Source organism: Mus caroli, unplaced genomic scaffold (assembly GCF_978045245.1).
Source record: "Mus caroli unplaced genomic scaffold, Mus_caroli_1 scaffold_5, whole genome shotgun sequence".
NCBI classification, from domain to species: Eukaryota; Metazoa; Chordata; class Mammalia; order Rodentia; family Muridae; genus Mus; species Mus caroli.
In genome coordinates this window covers 96,282,979-96,306,531 of record NW_028227260.1, presented here as the reverse complement: position 1 = coordinate 96,306,531, position 23,553 = coordinate 96,282,979, and the positions used below count along the sequence as shown (strand labels likewise).

At 37.9% G+C, this 23,553-nt stretch overlaps 1 protein-coding gene across 4 annotated transcripts in view; it reads right to left on the bottom strand.

The window, feature by feature from the left end:
• Window positions 1-23,553, bottom strand: part of Gabra3 (gamma-aminobutyric acid type A receptor subunit alpha3) — a 210,989-nt gene that overhangs the window by 74,500 nt on the left and 112,936 nt on the right. For all 4 annotated transcript variants that reach the window (XM_029473538.2, XM_021152863.3, XM_085838162.1 and 1 more), the window contains one exon: window positions 8,127-8,194. In XM_029473538.2, coding sequence (XP_029329398.1) covers window positions 8,127-8,194 — 68 coding nt within the window. The remainder of the gene's footprint in view (window positions 1-8,126; window positions 8,195-23,553) is intronic.

The window sequence follows — 23,553 nt, the reverse complement described above, 5'->3', positions numbered from 1 at the left end:
TTGGGTTACCTCACTCAGGATGATGCCCTCCAGGTCCATCCATTTGGCTATGAATTTCATAAATTCATTCTTTTTAATAGCTGAGTAATACTCCATTGTGTAAATGTACCACATTTTCTGTACCCATTCCTCTGTTGAGGGGCATCTGGGTTCTTTCCAGCTTCTGGCTATTATAAATAAGGCTGCTATGAACATAGTGGAGCATGTGTCCTTCTTACCGGTTGGAACATCTTCTGTATATATGCCCAGGAGAGGTATTGCGGGATCCTCCTGTAGTACTATGTCCAATTTTCTGAGGAACCACCAGACTGATTTCCAGAGTGGTTGTACAAGCTTGCAATCCCACCAACAATGAAGGAGTGTTCCTCTTTCTCCACATCCTTGCCAGCATCTGCTGTCACCTGAATTTTTGATCTTAGCCATTCTGACTGGTGTGAGGTGGAATCTCAGGGTTGTTTTGATTTGCATTTCCCTGATGATTTAGAATGTTGAACATTTTTTCAGGTGCTTCTCAGCCATTCGGCATTCCTCAGGTGAGAATTCTTTGTTTAGCTCTGAGCCCCATTTTTTAAGGAGCACCTCAAGTGGAAAACATAAGTCCTTTGATCAGAGACATTCCTTGGTCATTCTGTTAGAAATAATAGAGCTAGAAATCTGGAATGCTAATCCTTCCAGCATTGTTCATGCTGCTTGACAAGGCATTGGCTTTCTGGAGTCTTTTGTGGTTCAATATGAATTTTTGGATTTTTTAAAAATCTAATTTTGGGAGAAATATCTGGTGATTGATCAGGAATACATTGAATCCTGATCAGGAATACATTGAATCAATAGAATGATTTGGGTATGATTGTAATTTTCACAATACAAATTCTGCTAATTCATGAGTATGAGAGATGTTTCCATTTTCTTGAGTCTATTTCATTCTTTTTGTTCAGGAATAAGCCACTTGATAGGTTATCTGATCTCAAGTGGTCAACACTTAATGCAAACACACACACAAACACACACATTTGAGCAACTGTATATGGATTCAGTGCATTATGTATTTGTGTGTGTGTGTGTGTGTGTACATTGTGTGTATACTTGTCTATGTGTGTGTGTATAATTAAGGAAAAAGTAAAAACTTTAAGAGGGAATGAGGGAACATGAGAGGAGCTGAGGGAGAAATATAGGGGGAAAATTATGTAAATATAGTATTCATGTATGAAATTCTTGAAACAAATTAAAATCGAAAAATCCCTTCATTTCTTACTTTTTCACAGCACTTAAAAGTGTTAAAAGTCTCTATTCTACATGTATTAACAATATATAACCAAAATAAACAAGTCAAAAATTAAATTGCATAGAAAATCAACAAACACCTAATTTCTCAATAAATAAAAGCCCAATCAAATATGTAATTATACTTAAAATTAAAACCCAATGATTAAGCATGGAATAATGAATACCCATAGTCTTGTCAATTTAAGACATACTAACCTGTCAGAAAAAATGAGATACTAGAAAGAATACTTACCTCTTATTGGAAGTGATAAATGTTTACATCTGAAGTCTTGTTTTAGCTTTCTAAAGTGGCACTTGGAATGATATTGATACAGAAGATTTAAAGACAGTCATAAGAAAGAGAAAAATCAATATGTGAAAGTACCTTAAGATTCTGGAAGGACCACAGAACACATCCAAAGTAAATTAAAAAATGGACAATCCATACAAGAGCAAAATTAAATAGGAAACACAAAGAAATAGTACAAGTAAGATAGACAGACAGGCAAAGGTGACTTTGAAAACAATAATTTTAAAACATCTCACAAATTTAATGAAAAAAAAGAAATGAGTGTGGAAATCATTGTGGAAAGTGAGCACCAACAAATCATAAAGAAAGAAGGAATTAAAATTAAGTTTGATTTGATCAATGCATATCATATGTATGTGGTGAATCATCACACTATAACTCATATGTACATTAAGTATTAATTAAATAAAAACAGAGGCAAGGAAGTCAGCTAAGAGCTTCTTTCAATTTCATGAGCTAAAAGTAACCGTGGGATGGACAAGAGTAATAGCAAAAATGAGTAACATTTGAATTCGTGAATACCTGTGATCATAGGCAATACATAAAATCATAATATAACAAACTAAGTAATGAATCAAAATATTACATCAAGGCATGGTTAATTTTTCCAATGAATGTAAAGATAGTCTAATACTGGATTATGGATTAATGCAAATAAACAGAAATATTAGAAAACAAAAAGTCATCTTAATATAGGTCAAAGGGAAGTTGTACAATTTCAATTATGTTCATAAACATGCATCCCTCAAAAATTTTTTAAAGATAAAATCTCAAATTAGTATTAATTTTCATTTCCCTGATACATAATGATGTTGAACTTTTGTTGTTATTTGTGAATATTATATCTTTTATTATTTTTAATACTCCATATTTCTTAAAGATTTATTTATTTATTTTACGTATGTGAGTACAGGGTTGCTGTCTTCAGACACACCAGAAGAAGGCATCAGATCCTGTTTTAGATGGTTGTGAGCCACCATGTTGTTGCTAGGAATTGAACCTCTGGAAGAGCAGTCAGTGCTCTTAACCACTGAGCCATCTCTCCAGCCCTATACTCCATATTTTTAAAAATAAAATGAATCCTGAAAAAAAAGAATGGAATATCAAGTGGATGTATGTCATGTTCTCTAATTAGAATTATCTGCCATCTGACCTTTCTAGGAAATCACATAATTATGAGTCTTACCTTGTAAAATTAAGAATCAATACCAAATTTTCATCATTTCTTGAACCTAGACTCACTCTAATGACTTAGAAATCATCACTTAACTAAATGTGCATGTGAACATGTGCAAACTCTCACTCTCTCTGTCTCTTTCTCCTTCACACACACACACACACATGCAGGGAGAGAAAGAGAGAGAGAGAGATAGAGAGAGAGAGAGGTGCATTCGTGTGAAAGCAATCATAAAAGATAAATCTCAATTTAAAACTGAGAAAAGGGAAACTGTGGTCAGAATGTGTTATATGAGAGAAGAATGTTTTTTCAATAAAAAGTAAATTAATTTAAAAAAGAAACCCAATGGGGTAGCTAGAGAAAGTACCCAAGGAGCTAAAGGGATCTGCAACCTTATAGGTGGAACAACAATACGAACTAACCAGTACCCACAGAGCTTGTGTCTCTGGCTGCATATGTAGCAGAAGATGCCCTAGTCAGCCATCACTGGGAAGAGAGGCCATTGGTATTGCAAACTTTATATGCCCCAGTATAGAGGAGTGCCAGGGCCAAGAAGTGGGAGTGGGTAGGTAGGGGAGCAGGGTGGGGGAGGGTATAGGGGACTTTCAGGATAGCATTTGAAATGTAAATGAAGAAAATATCTAATAAAATAATTGAAAAAAAAAGAAAGAAAAGTTGCAAAATGGGGGCCAGCACTGTGGTTCAGAGAAGAACAGCCACAAAGCTTGATATCTTAACTTTGATTCCTGGGAGCCACAAGGGAGAGGGAGAGAACTGACTCCATGTTGTCCTCTGACTTCCACACACATGAATAAATGTAATAAATACTTTTTTAAAGTGACAGCACAAAGATATAGGATATTTGTTATATTTGGTTACAGGGGTGTATCATAGTTTGGAAACATTCTTAACCCTTATGTAAATCAGGAAAATGTGAATATAATCAATTAGGTTTTATTTCATGTCCATAAAAGTATCAAATATAAAGTGTGACAATTTGAAACAAGAAAATTTATAGAAATGGAACCATTGTACAGTGATAATGGGATTGTAAATTGGCACATCACAAAACTATTTGATCTGAAACCTTTTAAATAAAAAAAAAGATTATATGAATTGCAAAGTTTATATGTAAGCACATGCCCTAAAGAAACACAGGGCATCAAGTGAGGGATGGGGTTGCCATCCCACAGTCAAGACTCTGACCCATATTTGTTCTTGTCTGAAGGAACTTCAGGGATGGAAATGGAGAGGAGCCTGAGAAAAAGAAGGTCCAGTGACAGGCCTAAAGTGGGATCCAGCTCAAGGGGAGGTTCCAACGTCTGACACTATTACTGAAGCTATTACTGAAGCTAAGCTAAAGGGACCTATCATGACTGCCCTCTGAAGGACCCAACAAGCAGCTGAAAGAGTCAGATGCAGATGTTTACACCCATCCAATGGAAAGAAGCAGCTGACCCCTGTTGTTGGATTAGGGAAGACTGAAAGAACCTGAGGAAAAGGGCGATCCTGTAGGAGGACCAGCAAGTCTCAATTAACCTGGACCCCTGAGATCTCTCAAACACTTGACCACCAAACAGGCAGCAAACGCCAGCTGATATGAGACCCCAACACACATACAGTAGAGGAATTCCAGGTCTGTGTTCATTCAGAGATGATGCACCTAACCCTCAAGAAATTGGAGGTCTTAGGGAGTTTCGAGGTCAAGTGGGGTAGAGGTGGGGGTGGGTGGTAGGGACATCCTTGTGGAGACAGGGGGTGGGAAGGAGGTATGGGATGTGGAATATGGAATGAACAGTCAGAGGGTGAATGGGGGGCAGAATAAAATCTGGAGTGAAATAAATAAATAAATAAATAAATAAATGACAAAAAAACTCAAACATGCTCACTGGACATTTGTCCAATTTTTCGTATCATTAAGTTTATTATTTTAAAATAAGAAGCAACCTAAGAGCACACAAACAAAAGAATTGATGAAAGGATGGAAAATGGATATCATAATAATTGGTAGTTGTTAACTTAATTCAAATTAAATGTATCAAAAGGAATTGCTTTCAATGTATAAAGGACTTTTTATCTGTACCTAATAGTTATTTTTTAATAATAAGACATACTTTAAGGATATTTCCATTAATTAATCAGTTTTAAAATTTAGACTATATAAACCAATTTTTATAGATTTGTTTTTGTCCAGACTCAAAGCTGGTGGAGAAAAATCAGACAGTAACTGTTTGTTCCTTAGGTATCCCACAACCTTTGATCCAAAGCAATCTGATTTTGACCTAACCATTCTAAAAATGCAATCAATTACTTCTTTACAAATTGAGCCCTTACATATTTTCTAAGTATGGTTGTGTCCAAATTGACAAATGAGTTTTGTTGTTTTCTGAGGCACTTAAATCAAATCTTTCAGATAATAAGACTAAGTTTGCCCTCTGGGAAAGGTACTTAATACTTTTCCTACATAGGCTTCAACTCTCGAACAATGCCATGTCAAAGCAAGCACCAGAAAAAAATCTTGCAAGGTCCATGCCTATTTAGCAGAATATGGGGTTCAACAACCATGACAAATGAATTAAAGTGAAAGTCTTTTGATTTTTTTCCAATTTTGAGTTCCTTCTTTAATTTACATTCTCTCCATTGTTATGCATTTGGAGATATTATGTATATGCTAATCCATAGCAATTTTTTCAGTGATGTGTGGCTCTTAAAATGGTTTTCCAAGTATATGCATGTGGCCTGACAATGAATATTACACAAACCCCAGGAGAGAACTGATCATGGACTCCTAGGAAGAAAATCATGAATATAGACATTTCTTGGTTACATCGGAAAATATACTTATGGCAATAAAATGAGAGGCATTCAAACTAGGCCAATCCACTGTGATCCTTGACAGTGGTAAGGAAGGAGCTTAAGTGGCCATAGCCTCTTTGCAGTGCTAGAGAGGAACAGATTTCAAGTCTACCACTATCAATAAAGTAATCCTTTCCTGAACTTTTGTTTTCTTCTTAATGACCACTCTTTTCTTTGTGATATTTACAAGTTTTGATATCTCTGCACAATTCCCATAAGCATTTGTCAAAGCAGAATATATATTACTTGAATTTGCTATCAAGTATTATGACTATAATGTGTAATATGTATCCCCTTTCCTCAAACTTCTGGATTTTTTTTTTTTGCATTAAGCTAGATGGTCAGTTCTATGACTATATTATTTACTTCCATCATTAATTGGATGCACATTGTATTTCCCAGGAAGATCTCCAGCTGTTACTTGTTACCTTAGTTTCAGCAGTCAGTGAATCCTTCAGGAAAGAGTGAGCAATACCTAGAGCTAACATCTAAACTTTCCTATTTAACAGGTCCCCAGCCTCCACAGTAGACACTAACTTCGAAGGATATTAGCAATAATAATAGGGGAAGAAGAGGCTATCGATATGAGAATGGAGAAGGGCACATGGAAGAAGTTGGAGGAAGGGATTGGGAGAGGCAGAAAGGGAAGAAAGGGAATGGAACAGTGATACAACTATATTTTAATTTTAAAAAATGTACATCTTAGTTAGGGTTTTACTGCTGTGAACAGACACCATGACCAAGGCAAGTCTCATTTAAAAAAAAAAAAAAACACTTAATTGCGGTTGGCTTACAGGTTCAGAGGTTCAGTCCATTATCTTCAAGGTGGGAGGATGGCAGTATCCAGGCAGGCATGGCACAGGAGGAGCTGAGAGTTCTATGTCTTTATCCAAAGGCTGCTAGTGGAAGACTGACTTCCAGGCAACTAGGGTGAGGGTCTTAAGCCCACACCCACAGTGACACACCTACTCCAACCAGGTCACACCTATTCCAACAAGGCCACACCTCCAAATGGCACTCCATGGTCCAAGAATATACACACCATCACAATGTATAAAACAAAAATTAAGAAAGAAAACTGGCTATACAACAGCAACAACAACAACTATGTTTTAAAAGAGGTCGTGGGATACCATGAAGAATTTTTCCATCTGTCAAGATTTGTTTTTTGCTGTAAAGAGATAGACAGCCCCAATGCAAAAGTGCCTTTTCACCAAATTATTTGTAGCCATTCTGTCATGGCCACCTTTGTGCCACCTTCCCATAATTCTGATCATGAAAATGGCCTAATCACTGCTAATAGTAGATAGTTACAGAAAGGCATATGGCCTTAATTCACTCAAGGTGGGAAAAAGTCTTTTGATGTCTCAGTGTTGATATTACTACCGAGGATCCATGTATTATTTCACCCCATTTATTGCAGAGTTATCATGACCTGTTCAATCATGACGTCTAAAAAATCCCAATTACATCCAGTTTCCAACTCATTTCTTGTACTTTGAATTACATTTCATTTACTTTTTCATGTACTCTGTTGTTGTTGATAAGTTTTTGCTGCAACTTATCACTAAAGTGTATATTGTCCTGCTTTAACAATACCGTTGAAGGATATAAAATGAGAATAACCAGTCTTGGAAAACAAAGAAACCAGAAGCCAGGTGAAAAGACTATGTGTATGTGTCATTGGCATCTCTGGATTCAGATAGCTGTATGCAAGTATATGTGCCCATGGGCTGTGGGAAATCTCTGTGTGATTGGGGAATATGTATACATTTATGGGAATGCATTTGTGGATGGGGATAAATGAGTGGCAACAGGTAAATGGGGTGTGTGTGTGCATTTTAAGAGAAAATGCATAAAAAATTGATTTGAAAGTTCCATTTTCTTAGGGTGGAGAGGTCATTTACTAAAGTACTTGTACAGGGTGATGTGGGTTCAGATCCCCAGCACCCACCAAAAGGGCTAGGTGTGCCACATTAAAAGTAGACATACAGTGCATAGTATCCACTGCCCTACTGTTCGGGCCTGATTATGCTCTCTCCCTCTGCTCACGCCTATAAAACTGGAAAACATTTAAAGTGATTTAGATCCAAGCTCTGGAATCCTTGGTCCATCCACGTCTTCAGTGAATGGAACAGACTTCTGCAATGGCTTTATTGGTTACGTGACTAACAATAGTAACTAACATCACTTTCTTCAAATGACCTGTTTGGACAAACATGTATTGGTGCCAGAAAAATGTGAAGAGACAGAAAACTGCCAATAGAGGACTAAACCAATTTTTAAAGATATGGAAGAAGAGACAGGTATGTCTGTGTGGCTAAGTGTAATTTATGGATACAGGTCAAGGGCACATAGAAAAAGTAAAATTGTCCCAAAAATGCTAATAAGGAATTCATGGGACAAGATATCTCCTGGAAAATAAACTAGGAATCTGCTGTGAAAAAAAAAAATGGCAGTTTGTTTTCTTTCACCCACTGAATCATCTTTCTCTTTTCCTTTTTTAGGAGCTATACTTACCATGTCAGTGTCTGACACAGGGCCAAAACTGGTCACATAGATGTCTGTCTTCACTTCAGTCACTGCATCTGAGTAAAATAAAGTAGAAAAAATGAACCAGTGTCTCCTTAGGTCAAAGAGTGCAGTGCAAATGTGCTCTGAACTGTAACCAGCATGGTCTTTCTGAGAAGGGACATCTAACACTGTCACATATCGCCCTCCCCCCAAAAAGCACTTATGTCTCACATATGCTATTCCTTTGTAGAGTACATGTTAGGTTCAAGTATAATTTCTACCATTTTACATATCACTGAAGATGATAGCAGAATTCCCAAACATCAAAACTTACAGGAAGCTGTTAAAATGCCCCTGATATCTCCACCTGCTGGGCTCTCACAATGGCTTACCCTTACCTGTGGTCAATTAAAATAAAATAATCCAAAATCTAACACTTTTCAACATCTAGAACACAGTATGGTGGCATCCCCACTTCCCTCAAAACTAAAGCAGGGAGGAGAAAGCCAATGGTTCCAGTTATAGTAAGAAATACTAACTTGCTAGAACAATTAATGTGTGGTACTAGACCCTCTACTCCATGATGAGCATGGAAACAAATACTCACTGGTGGGGTGCTACCACCAGGATGAACAGTCGAGGATGATGAACCCAAGGAGGATAACTGTACAGCCATCAAAGTCTGTCCACAATGGACTTTGGTAACGAAAGAGAAACTTTTATTGAATCAAGTAACAGAAGTTTGGAACTAGCTGATGTAACGTTATACACTATACATCAATTTTCTTTTATTTTGATATCTGGTCCTTTTTCTGCCTTCTGGTGGACACCATCCATGTCTTATTTTTTAATTTTCATTATTTATTTTACTTTGTTTATTTTCTTTGTGGTTTTGTTTTGGTTTTTAGGGTTGTTTGTTTTTGGTTTTTTGTTTTGTTTGTTTGTTTGTTTGTTTGTTTTGAGACAGGGTTTCTCTGTGAGGCCCTGGCTGTTCTGGAACTTGCTCTATAGACCAGGTTGGCCTCAAACATAGAGATCTACTTGCCTCTTCCTCCCAAGTTCTGGGATTAATATGCCATCCATGTTTTATCCTTGCATCTTCAGTGTATAGATAGGGGATTATTTCTTGGAAATTAGTCACTAAATACTTTTTTCAGATTAATGGATAAATCTCTTCCCATATTTGTCATTAGAAATGATGTTCTCCCAGATGTCCCTCAACAGAGGAATGGATACAGAAAATGTGGTACATTTACACAACGGAGTACTATGCAGCTATTAAAAACAATGAATTTATGAAATTCTTAGACAAACAGGTGGATCTGGAGGATATCATCCTAAGTGAGATAACCCAATCACAAAGGAACACACAATGATATGCACTCACTGATAAGTGGATAAAAGAACACACATGATATGCACTCACTGATAAGTGGATATCAACCCAGAAGCTCAGAATCCTTCTTAGAAGGGGAAACAAAATAGCCATGGAAGGAGTTACAGAGACAATGTTCAGAGCAGAGACTGAAAGAACGACCACCCAGAGACTGCCCCACTTGAGGATGCATCCCATAAACAACCACCAAACCCAGACACTATTGTGGATGCCAACAAGAACTTGCTGACAGGAGCTTGATATAGCTGTCTACTGAGAGGCTATGCCAGTACCTGGCAAATGCAGAAGTAGATGTTCACAATCATTCTTTGGACAAAACACAGGATCCCCAATGAAGAAGTTAGATAAAGTACTCAAGGAGCTGAAGTGACATCAATATGAACTAACCAATACCTCCAGAGCTCCTCGGAACTAAACCACCAATCAAAGAAAACACATGGTGAGACTTGTGGCTCTAGATGTATATGTAGCAGAGGATGGCCTAGTCGGTCATCCATGGGAGGAGAGGCCCTAGGTACTGTGAAGGTTCTATGCCCCAGTATAAGGGAATGCCAGGGCCAGCAATGGGAATGGGTGGGGTGGGGAGCAGGGAGAAGGGGGAAGGGATAGGGGATTTTCGGAGGGGAAACTAGGAAAGGGGATAACATTTGAAATGTAAACAAAGAAAATATCTAATTTAAAAAGATGATGTTCTCTTTGCCGCTATAGAAATATATCTTAGACTAGTAATTTATGAACAGCATAGCTCATTATAATGAAGACTCGGAAGTCTAACATCAAAGTTCCAATCGACTTACTTGATATCTGCTGAGAGTCCATTCTTCATGGGTGATACCCTCTGTATCCTCACATAATAGAAGGAATTAGAGAATGTGCTAAAATCCATTACACAATCCCTTTTCCCATTGAAGGCTGAACTATTCAACTCGAAAAGTCCCTATATCTTGGTATTATCCCCATTGGAAATTAGATGTCAATACATACATTTTAGAAACACTCAAGCATTCAGAAGACAACAGAACAGATAGCGATGTTACCTTTTACTGAGTTTCTCTTCTACCAGGATCAGTTTTGATAATGTTATTGAAGTGCAACTAGACATTTCATAGAAAATTGTCTCAAACACAGCATAAACCACTGTAGTCTACTGTAGCTCAATCAAACCCATTTCAACCTGCTAAGACCTTTATAATTACTGTAATGTCCCACTCCAGCCCAACATAACTGACACAGGTTGACACACAACACAGATAATGTAAGAAAAAAAGCTCATACAAGATCTGACAAGTATAATCTGGCATGTATATATAAGTTGGTCACATTTTGAAGTCTATATTAGTATTTCTTTTCTGCCATTAGTAAGCATAAAACACCCTCTTGCATCTACATCATATTCACTCTATTCACACAGCCATGGAGTATGATCCAAAATTTCTTTTTATCTTCATTTCTCACTTGTTCGACCATCCCTAAGGCTTACTATAGTATATGCCTCTCCCAGGGCACTGGCGTGTTCCATGTGCTCAAAGCTACTGCACCCATCTGAAATCATTCCATTTACACAAGAGTTTATAAACATCATTTAATATTAATCAACACTACAATCAATTTACCAAAAGACACAATTTACTCCCAAGCTTAATCAACAAAAACGTGACTCTCAAAATAGAACTATGTTTTAAACAGTTGGGCTCTCATTCTGAGCACAGTCCTCCTTTAAGCTATTTCTGTACTTGGATCAGCAGAGACTATGCCTAAGAACCAATGATATAATTCATAAAAGTGTTTCATAAGAAATTCATTGGCTGGTGAAGCAAATATTTTTGCATGTATGGTATGGCACAATTATTTCTAATTTCCTTATGCATATCTTCATTAACCAAAATAGATTAATTAACAAAATAGAGCACAATTACACTTGAATCCAACATTGCACAGGCTATTTTCAAAAACTGAAAAAAATGTCTGAACTATTATAACTGTAAATTTTTGAGTCATGGAGAATTCTAACAGAGGACTCATCTTACAAATACACTAAAAGAGATCGTGATGAAACTCTCCATAGCTGACTTTATGATAGTCATGGATACTTAATATGAAGTGACCAAGAAAGTTCCCCCATCAGTATTTCCTACTTCTTTTTTCCCCTTTCAGTTTTTTTATTACTATTTTCTTTATTTCAAATGTTGGCCCCTTTCCTGGTTTCCCCTCTGGAAATCCCCTATCCCCTTACCTCTCCTCTGACTACCAGCCCACCCACTAGCACTTCTTGGCCCTGGCATTCCCCTATACTGGGGCATAGAATCTTCACAGGACCAAGGGCCTCTACTTTCATTGATGCCCTACAAGGCCATCCTCTGCTGCATATGCAGCTAGGGCCATGAGTCCCACCATGTGTTTTCTTTGGTTGGTGGTTTAGTCCCAGGGAGCTCTGGGGGTACTGGTTGATTCATATTGTTGTTCCTCCTATGGGGCTGCAAACCCCTTCAGCTCCTTGGATACTTTCTCTAGCTCCTCTAATGCTCCCAAGGCCAATCAAGTTCTCAATAACACAGCAGAAAAGTGACATGACAGGAAGGTGCTCTAATTCAAAGGGACTCTGGAATCATTATGGCACTGAGAGAGTCTAGACTGGATTGAAAGGCTTGGGCTCAATAACTGATCAAAGAAAACTATATAGAGAACTCAAGAATGGAGGATAATACAAACAAGAGTGGGAGAGCAAAACTAAAAGAGAGAGGTTGGGTGGTTTCAACAGTGATGCCTCATGAAGTGGGCTGTGGAGCCAGGATATTTGTTTACATCATAGAAATGTAAATAAAGAGAATGCATTGAATTTATGCTATCATCCTTAGGCCTTTAGCCTTATACATTAAGCAGGAGTAAGCAGAGATATTTTCTCTAGTAATCTACACAGGGTCCACATGCTCCAACAGCTTGTCTCATTTTCTGGCTAAGAAATCTAAAGCATCCTTGAAGCATGATACCTGAGAATACATAGAACATGCAGACAGATAACATAGTGACTAGCTGGGTTGGATTTAGGTCCTAACAGTATCCTTGGTGGCATTTTTGTTATTCAACTTCTATGTATATACTTTACCATCTAGAAAAATTGGAATGGTAGCAATTACCTCAGCATAGCTCTAAGGCTCTAAAAAGATTATGTTTAAGTTGGGTTAGGTAGATTCAATGGCCACTATGCAATAATTTTGCTATAGTTTATACTATTTCGGGAGTTAGACTACATGAACTGTGCATAGGACCAGCTGGTTAGAATCACACAAAAATATGACATTCATGTTCTAGTCTCAGAGGACAGTATTCACCTGGAACTCAGACTCCTCTGTGTGAAGGAACAATGGGGGGGGGGAGGTTTACAATTTCCTTTGAATGAACATGAAGTACAGTTAATTGTACTGAAATTGTGGTCTTCTCAAAAGATATAAATGGGAAATGTTCATTAATAAAAGACAAGAAAGGCTTTTCATATGGCATACAGATGCTTTTGTCTCATTTTCATTTGTTCTGGGAACTTAATTTCCTTCCACTATAACTCTAAAACAAAATGTAATTTATTATATTTTCCTTTTCCAAATTTGCTGTAGTATTGGAAGTGATTCAATGGTCTGAAGTGACTCAGACATAGATATAGTCTATAAACACATATATATGTATATGTAATCATTAATGCTCATTGATGCTCAAATTGGTAAAGAACACATTGGACCAAATCCTACATTATTTCCTTCTGGAGCATATCTGAAAGGACAAAGACTTAAATAATTACTGTGTTTATGATGTTTTGTTGTTCATAATAACCTTTATTTTCTAGTTTAACTTCAAGTGTATACCCAAGAAACCTTTCATTTTCTCCTTGAAAACCTTGAATTAGGGCTGGAACAGTTTTTATAGGCTTTCTAATTCTCCCTGTTCCATCAGTATGTGCATGCATGTTCTTCTTGGTTCTAGCCTTTTAGGCACACAAGATAAAATGAGTGTCCTATTTACTTTAAGATTTAAAGATCTGCAGATCCATCTGTGCCCCAGAGCTAAGGATGTCCCACAGCCCACCATACCCATATCCTACCCACAGAGAGCTAGTTTCCCAGGTGTGCTCTCACTCCTGAGCTCACAGATGAGATAGCCACTTTTGCTCCAATAACTGTACAAAGAGGGACCCACCAGGAGCTAGTTTCCCAGGTGTGCTCTCACTCCTGAGCTCACAGATGAGATAGCCACTTTTGCTCCAATAACTGTACAAAGAGGGACCCACCAGGAGCCCATAAGGCACAGGAACAGCAAACCAGCTGGAGACAGGATCCTTCCAGTTTCCATCAGTGCCCTGGAGCTAAGGGTGTCCCACAGCTCCTGTGGCCCAAATCCTTCCTGGGAGAGAGGTGGTCTTCCCAAAAGTATTGACACATCTAAGACCACAGGATCGCAGGCCCACAGGAGAGACAAGCTCCAGTCAGAGACAGCAATACCAAATAACACCAGAGGTAACCAGATGGTAAGAGGCAAGCACAAGGACCTAAGCAACAGAAACCAAGGCTACTTGGCATCATAAGAACTCTGTTCTCCAAACCACAGCAAGCCCTGGATACCCCAACTCACCAGATAAACAAGACTTTGATTTAAAATCACATCTCATGAGTAGGATAGAGGACTTTAAAAAGGACATAAATAACTCCCTTAAGGAAACACAGGAGAACACAGGTAAACAAGAAGTCCTTAAAGAGGAAACTACACCGGGGCCTAGCGAACATATAAGTGGATACTCACAGTCAGCTATTAGATGGATCACAGGGCCCCATATGGAGGAGCTAGAGAAAATACCCAAGGAGCTAAAGGGATCTGAAACCCTATAGTTGGAACAACATGATGAACTAACCAGTACCCCAGAGCTCTTGTCTCTAGCTGCATATGTATCGAAAGATGGCCTAGTCGGCCATCTCTGGAAAGAGAGGCCCATTGGACTTGCAAACTTTATATGCCCCAGTACAGAGAAACGCCAGGGCCAAAAAGTGGGAGTGGGTGAGTAGTGGAGTGGGGGGGAGGGCATGGGGGACTTTTGGGATAGCATTGGAAATGTAAATGAGGAAAATACCTAATAAAAAAACAAAAAAACAAATTTACATAATATCATTCCAAAAATCTAGCCCTACAAAGGATAATAGATGGAAAATGCAAACACAAGGAGGGAATCTACACCCTAGAAAAAGCAAGAAAGTAATCTTCCAACAAAGACCCAAAAAAGATAGCCGCACAAACATAATTCCATCTCTAACAACAACAACAACAAAAATAACAGGAATGAACAATCACTTTCCTTTAATATCTCTTAACATCAATGGACTCAATTCCCCAACAAAAAGACATAGACAACTAGACTGGATATGTAAACAGGACCCAGCATTTTGCTGCATACAGGAAGTGCACCTCAGTGACAAAGACAGACATTATCTCAGAGTAAAAGGCTAGAAAATATTTCCAAGCAAATGGTCCTAAGAAACAAGCTGGAGGAGCCATTCTAATATTGAATAAAATCAACTTTCAACCAAAAGTTATCAAAAAAGATAAGGAAGAACACTTCATACACATCAAAGGTAAAATCTACCAAGATGAACTCTCAATTCTGAACATCTATGCTCCAAATGAAAGGAAACCCACATTCATAAAAGAAACTTTACTAAAGCTCAAAGCACACATTGTACCTCACACAATAATAGTGGGAAAATTCAATATCCCACTCTGAGCGATGGACATCATGGAAACAGAAACAAAACAGAGACACAGTGAAACTTACAGAAGTTATGAACCAAATGAATTTAACAAATATCTATAGCACACTTAATCCTAAAACAAAAGAATGTACCTTCTTCTCAGCACCTCATGGTACCTTTTTCAAAATTGACCATAGTGATCCATCCAATAGCTGACTGTGAGCATCCACTTCTGTGTTTGCCAGGCCCCAGCACAGTCTCGCAAGATACAGCCATATCTGGGTTCTTTTAGCAAAATCTTGCTAGTGTATGCAATGGTGTCAGCGTTTGGAAGATGATTATGGGATGGATCCCCAGATATGGCAGTTTCTAGATGGTCCATCTTTTTGTCTCAGCTCCAAACTTTGTCTCTGTAACTCCTTCCTTGGGTGTTTTGTTCCCAATTCTAAGAACGGGCAAAGTGTTCACACTTTGGTCTTCGTTCTTCTTGAGTTTCATGTATTTTGCAAATTGTATCTTGTATCTTGGGTATTCTAAGTTTCTTGGCTAATATCCACTTATCAGTGAGTACATATCATGTGAGTTCTTTTGTGATTGGGTTACCTCTCTCAGTATGATGCCCTCCAGGACCGTCCATTTGCCAAGGAATTTCATAAATTCATTCTTTTTAATAGCTGAGTAGTACTCCATTGTGTAAATGTACCACATTTTCTGTATCCATTCCTCTGTTGAGGGGCATCTGGGTTCTTTCCAGCTTCTGACTATTATAAATAAGGCTGCTATGAACATAGTGGAGCATGTGTCCTTCTTACTGGTTGGAACATCTTCTGTATATATGCCCAGGAGAGGTATTGCAGGATCCTCCAATAGTACTATGTCCAGTTTTCTGAGGAACCGCCAGACTTTTATGAATATAGGTTCCCTTGCATTTGGAGCATAGATGTTCAGAACTGAGAGCTCATCTTGGTAGATTTTTTTCCTTTGACCAGTATGAAGTGTCCTTCCTTATCCTTTTTGATGACTTTTGGTTGAAATTTGATTTTAATCGATATTAGAATGGCTACTCCAGCTCGTTTCTTGGGACCATTTACTTGGAAAATTTTTTTCCAGTAATTTACTCTGAGGTAATGTCTGTCTTTATCAGTGAGGTGCATTTCCTGTATGTAGCAAAATGCTGGGTCCTGTTTACACATCCAGTGTGTTAGTATATGTCTTTTTATTGGGGAATTGAGTCCAATGATATTAAGAGATATTAAAGAAAAGTGATTGTTGCTTCCTGTTATTTGAAAAGTGATTGTTGCTTCCTGTTATTTTTGTTGTTAGAGATGGGATTATGTTTGTGTGACTATCTTCTTCTTGGTTTGTTGAAAGATTACTTTCTTGCTTTTTCTAGGGTATAGGTTCCCTCCTTGTGTTGGTTTTTCCCATCTATTATCCTTTGTAGGGCTGGATTTAAGGAAAGATATTGTATAAATTTGGTTTTGTCTTAGAATATCTGGGTTTCTCCATCTATGGTAATTGAGAGTTTTGCTGGGTATAGTAGCCTGGGCTAGCGTTTGTGTTCTTTTAGGGTCTGAATCACATCTGCCCAGGATATTCTGACTTTTATAATCTCTGGTAAGAAGTCTGGTATAATTCTGATAGGTCTGCCTTTATATGTTACTTGACATTTTTCCTTTAGTGCTTTTAATATTCTTTCTTTGCTTTGTGCATTTGGTGTTTTGATTATTATGTGACAGGAGGGATTTCTTTTCTGGTCAAGTCTATTTGGAATTCTGTAGGCTTCTTTTATGTTCATTGGCATCTCTTTAGGTTAAGGAAGTTTTCTTATATAATTTTGTTGAAGTTATTTACTGGCCCTTTAAGTTGGGAATCTTCACTCTCTTCTATACCTATTATGTTTAGGTTTGGTCTTCTCATTGTGTCCTGGATTTCCTGGATATTTTGGGTTAGGAACTTTATGCATTTTGCATTTTCTTTGACTGTTGTGTCAATGTTTTCTATGGTATCTTCTGTCCCCAAGATTCTCTCTTCTAACTCTTATATTCTGTTGGTCATACTTTTATCTATAGCTCCTGATCTCTTTCCTAGGTTTTCTTAATCCAGGGTTGTCTCCCTTTGTGGTTTCCTTATTGTTTTATTTCAACTTTTAGATCTTAGATGGTTTTGTTCATTTCCTTCTCCTGTTTGGTTGTGTTTTCCTGTAATTCTTTAAGGGAACTTTGTTTCCTCTTTAAGTGCTTCTACCTGTTTATCTGTGTTCTCCTGTATGTCTTTAAGGGAGTTATTTATGTCCTTCTTTCTTTTTAATTTATTTTTTATTAGGTATTTTCCTCGTTTACACTTTCAATGCTATCCAAAAAGTCCCCCACACCCACCCCCCCAATCCCCTACCCACCCACTCCCACTTTTTGGCCCTGGGGTTCCCCTGTACTGGGGCATATAAAGTTTGCAAGTCCAATGGGCCTCTCTTTGCAGTGATGGCCGACTAGGCCATCTTTTGATACATATGCAGCTAGAGACAAGAGCTCCGGGGTACTGGTTAGTTCATATTGTTGTTCCACCTATAGGGTTGCAGTTCCCTTTAGCTCCTTGGGTAATTTCTCTAGCTCCTCCATTGGGGGCTGTGTGATCCATCCAATAGCTGACCGTGAGCATCCACTTCTGTGTTTGCTAGGCCCCGGCATAGTCTCACAAGTGAAAGCTATATCTGGGTCCCCTCAGCAAAATCTTGCTAGTTTATGCAATGGTGTCAGCGTTTGGAAGCTGATTATGGGATGGATCCCTGTATATGGCAATCACTAGATGGTCCATCCTTTCATCACAGCTCCAAATTTTGTCTCTGTAACTCCTTCAATGGGTGTTTTGTTCCCATTTCTAAGAAGGGGCAAAGTGTCAACACTTTGGTCTTCGTTCTTCTTGAATTTCATGTGTTTAGCAAATTGTATCTTATATCTTGGGTATCCTAAGTTTCTGGGCTAATATCCACTTATCAGTGAGTACATATTGTGCTAGTTCCTTTGTGATTGGGTTACCTCACTCAAGATGATGCCCTCCAGGTCCATCCATTTGCCTAGGAATTTCATAAATTCATTCTTTTTAATAGCTGAGTAGTACTCCATTGTGTAAATGTACCACATTTTCTGTAACCATTCCTCTGTTGAGGGGCATCTGGGTTCTTTCCGGCTTCTGGCTATTATAAATAAGGCTGCTATGAACATAGTGGAGCATGTGTCCTTCTTACCGATTGGGACAACTTCTGGATATATGCCCAGAAGAGGTATTGTGGGATCCTCCAATAGTACTATGTCCAATTTTCTGAGGAAACGCCGGACTGATTTCCAGAGTGGTTGTACAAGCTTGTAATCCCACCAACAATGGAGGAGTGTTCCTCTTTCTCCACATCCTTGCCAGCATCTGCTGTCACCTGAATTTTTGATCTTAGCCATTCTGACTGCAGTGAAATGGAATCTCAGGGTTGTTTTGATTTGCAATTACCTGATGATTAAGGATGTTGAATATTTTTTCAGGTGATTCTCAGCCATTCGGTATTCCTCAGGTGAGAATTCTTTGTTCAGTAATGGGTTTATTTGATTTTCTGGAGTCCACCTTCTTGAGTTCTTTATATATATTGGATATTAGTCCCCTATCTGATTTGGGATAGGTAAAGATCCTTTCCCAATCTGTTGGTGGCCTTTTTGTCTTATTGACGGTGTCTTTTACCTTGCAGAAGCTTTGCAATTTTATGAGGTCCGATTTATCGATTCTTGATCTTACAGTACAAGCCACTGCTGTTCTATTCAGGAATTTTTCCCCTGTACCCATATCTTCGAGGCTTTTCCCTACTTTCTCCTCTATAAGTTTCAGTGTCTCTGGTTTAAGCGGAGTTCCTTAATCCACTTAGATTTGACCTTAGTACAAGGAGATACAAATGGATCAATTCACATTTTTCAACATGATAACCGCCAGTTGTGCCAGCACCATTTGTTGAAAATGCTGTCTTTTTTCCACTGGATGGTTTTAGCTCCCTTGTCAAAGATCAAGTGACCATAGGTGTGTGGGTTCATCTCTGGGTCTTCAATTTTGTTCCATTGGTCTACTTATCTGTCACTATACCAATACCATGCAGTTTTTATCACAATTGCTCTGTAGTACAGCTTTAGGTCCGGCATGGTGATTCCACCAGAGGTTCTTTTATCCTTGAGAAGAGTTTTTGCTATCCTAGGTTTTTTGTTATTCCAGATGAATCTGCTGATTGCCCGTTCTAATTCGTTGAAGAATTGAGTTGGAATTTTGATGGGGATTGCATTGAATCTGTATATTTCTTTTGGCAAGATAGCCATTTTTACAATGTTGATCCTGCCAATCCATGAGCATGGGAGATCTTTCCATCTTCTGAGATCTTCTTTAATTTCTTTCTTCAGAGACTTGAAGTTCTTATCATACAGATCTTTCACTTCCTTAGTTAGAGTCACGCCAAGATATTTTATATTATTTGTGTCTATTGAGAAGGGTGTTGTTTCCCTAATTTCTTTCTCAGCCTGTTTATCCTTTGTGTAGAGAAAGGCCCTGACTTGTTTGAGTTAATTTTATATCCATCTACTTCATTGAAGCTGTTTATCAGGCTTAGGAGTTCTCTGGTGGAATTTTTAGGGTCACTTATATATACTATCATATCATCTGCAAAAAGTGATATTTTGACTTCTTCCTTTCCAATTTGTATCCCCTTGATATCCTTTTGTTGTCTAATTGCTCTGGCTAGGACTTCAAGTACAATGTTGAATAGGTAGGGCAAGAGTGGACAGCCTTTTCTAGTCCCTGATTTTAGTGGGATTGCTTCCAGGTTCTCACCATTTACTTTGATGTTGGCTATTGGTTTGCTGTAGATTGCTTTTATCATGTTTAGGTATGGGCCTTGAATTCCTGATCTTTCCAAGACTTTTATCATGAATGGGTGTTGGATTTTGTCAAATGCTTTCTCAGCATCTAAAGAGATGATCATGTGGATTTTGTCTTTGAGTTTGTTTATATACTGGATTACATTGATGGATTTCCATATATTGAACCATCCTTGCATCCCTGGGATGAAATCTACTTGGTCAGGATGGATGATTGTTTGATGTGTTCTTGGATTCGGTTAGCAAGAACTTTATTGAGGATTTTTGCATCTATATTCATAAGGGAAATTGGTTTGAAGTTTTCTATCTTTGTTGGGTCTTTTTGTGGTTTAGGTATCAGAGTAATTGTGGCTTCATAGAATGAGTTGGGTAGAGTACCTTCCGTTTCTATTTTGTGGAATAGTTTGTAAAGAACTGGAATTAGGTCTTCTTTGAAGGTCTGATAGAACTCTGCACTAAACCCATCGGGTCCTGGGCTTTTTTTGGTTGGGAGACTATTAATGACAGCTTCTATTTCTTTAGGGGATATAGGACTATTTAGATCATTAACCTGATCTTGATTTAGCTTTGGTACCTGGTATCTGTCTAGAAACTTGTCCATTTCGTCCAGGTTTTACAGTTTTGTTGAGTATAGGCTTTTGTAGGATCTGATGGTGTTTTGGATTTCTTCAGAATCTGTTGTTATGTTTCCCTTTTCATTTCTGATTTTGTTAATTATGATGCTTTCCCTGTGCCCTCTAGTGAGTCTGGCTAAGGGTTTATCTATCTTGTTGATTTTCTCAAAGAACCAGCTCCTTGATTGGTTGATTCTTTGAATAGTTCTTCTTGTTTCCACTTGGTTGATTTCACCCCTGAGTTTGATTATTTCCTGCCTTCTACTCCTCTTGGGTGAATTTGCTTCCTTTTGTTCTAGAGCTTTTAGGTGTGTTGTCAAGCTGCTAATGTGTGCTCTCTCTAGTTTCTTTTTGGAGGTACTCAGAGCTATGAGTTTTCCTCTTAGGAATGCTTTCATTGCGTCCCATAAGTTTGGGTATGTTGTGGCTTCATTTTCATTAAACTCCAGAAAGTCCTTAATTTCTTTCTTTATTCCTTCCTTGACCAAGGTATCATTGAGAAGAGTGTTGTTCAGTTTCCACGTGAATGTTGGATTTCTATTAGTTATTTTGTTACTGAAGATCAGCCTTATTCCATGGTGATCTGATAGGATGCATGGGACAATTTCAATATTTTTGTATATGTTGAGGCTTGTTTTGTGACCAATTATGTGGTCAGTTTTGGAGAAGGTACCATGGGGTGCTGAGAAGAAGGTATATCCTTTTGTTTTAGGATAAAATGTCCTGTAGATATCTGTTAAGTCCATTTGTTTCATAACTTACATAACTAACTTCTGTTAGTTTCACTGTATCCCTGTTTAGTTTCTGTTTCCATGATCTGTCCATTGGTGAAAGTGGTGTGTTGATGTCTCCCACTATTATTGTGTGACGTGCAATGTTTGCTTTGAGCTTTACTAAAGTTTCTTTAATTAATGTGGCTGCCCTTGTATTTGGAGCATATATATTCAGAATTGAGAGTTCCTCTTGGAGGATTTTACCTTTGATGAGTATGAAGTGCCCCTCCTTGTCTTTTTTGATTATTTTGGTTGGAATTCGATTTTGTTAGATATTAGAATGGCTACTCCAGCTTGTTTCTTCATACCATTTGCTTGGAAAATTGTTTTCCAGCCTTTCATTCTGAGGTAGTGTCTATCTTTTTCTCTAAGATGAGTTTCCTGTAAGCAGAAAAATGTTGGGTCTTGTTTGTGTAGCCAGTTTGTTAGTCTATGTCTTTTTATTGGGGAGTTGAGTCCATTGATATTAAGAGATATTAAGGAAAAGTAATTGTTGCTTCCTGTTATTTTTGTTGTTAAAGTTGGCATTCTATTTATGTCCTTCTTAAAGTCTTTTTTTATCATTATGAGAAGTGACTTTAGATCTGAGTCTTGCTTTTCTGGTATGATAGTATATCAAGGACTTGCTATGATGGGAGAATTGGGTTCTGATGATGCCAAGTAAGGTTGGTTTCTGTTGCTTATGTTCTTTGCTTGCCTCCTGCCATCTGATTATCTCTAGTGCTACCTGCCCTAACTATATGTGACTTGAGCCTGTTCTTTATGTGATCCTGGTTGTTTTAGAACTCCTCAGAATCCAGCTGTCTCTGTGATCCTGTGTTTCCAGGATCCTATGATCCTGAGATCCTGGGTGTTTCTGGGATCAACAATTGATAAATTGGATCTCATGAAACTGAAAATCTTCTGTAAGGAAATGGACACTGTCAATGGGATAAAAGGGCAACCTTTTCATTGGTTTGGGAAAGATTTTCACTAACCCTATATCTGATAGAGGGCAATTATGCAAACTATACAAAGAACTCAAGGAGTTAGATACCACCAACCCAAATAATGGAGTACAAAGCTAAACAGAAAATTCTCAGCATAGGAATCTAGAATAGCCAACAAGCACTTAAAGAAATATTTAATATCCTTAGTCACTAGGGAAATGCAAATCAAAATGCCCCCTAGATTCCAACTTATACCAATCAGAATGGCTAAGATAAAAAAAAAAAAAAAAAAAACTCAAGAGATAACCGTTGCTGGTGGGATTGCAAACTGGTACAACCACTCTGGAAAACAGTCTGGTGGTTCCTCAGAAAATCAGAAATAGTTCTACCTGAAGACCCAGCTACACCACTCCTGGGTATATACCTAAAAGATGATCCACTATACCACAAGGACACATGCTCCACTATATTTCTAGCACCCTTATTTGTAATAGCCTGAAGCTAGCAGGATTTTGTACTGCTTAAAATTATACAATTTCTTTAAGCATAAACGTAATTTATTTCCATCATGAACTCTTTCATCATGAACAAGGAAATCTTACATTTCAACTTTATCTCATTGTAGCTGAGTGACCTTAAACAAGATATTTATCCTCTCTTGAACTTTAATATCTTACCTTGTGCTACAAATATAACCATAATCATCATACCTTTTAGCTGATTTTCTCACCCCTTTGTCAAGTCTATACTCCTACTTACATATCCATATCAAAAAGATCTGTGGTATATTATTCTACTTTACTAATTGTGATGTTTAGCACCCATCCTCTCACTTGAATGGTAGATTTTTTTTTATTTTAAGTCTAATACTAACATTGTGTGCTTTTGAAAAAAGAATGTACAATATGGTTCACTGTTTTGCGTAGTAGCACTGTAATTGCTAAGATAATAAAGATGTAGAACAGTTCCATCAACTTAGAAGTGTCCTCTTGCTTCTTTGCTGCTATTTAGTCCACTCCAACCATCTTTTAGAATCTGGCAATGACTGATCTGGCTCAAATGTTGTACAAACAGAATCAGACAGCAGTGTCCTTTTC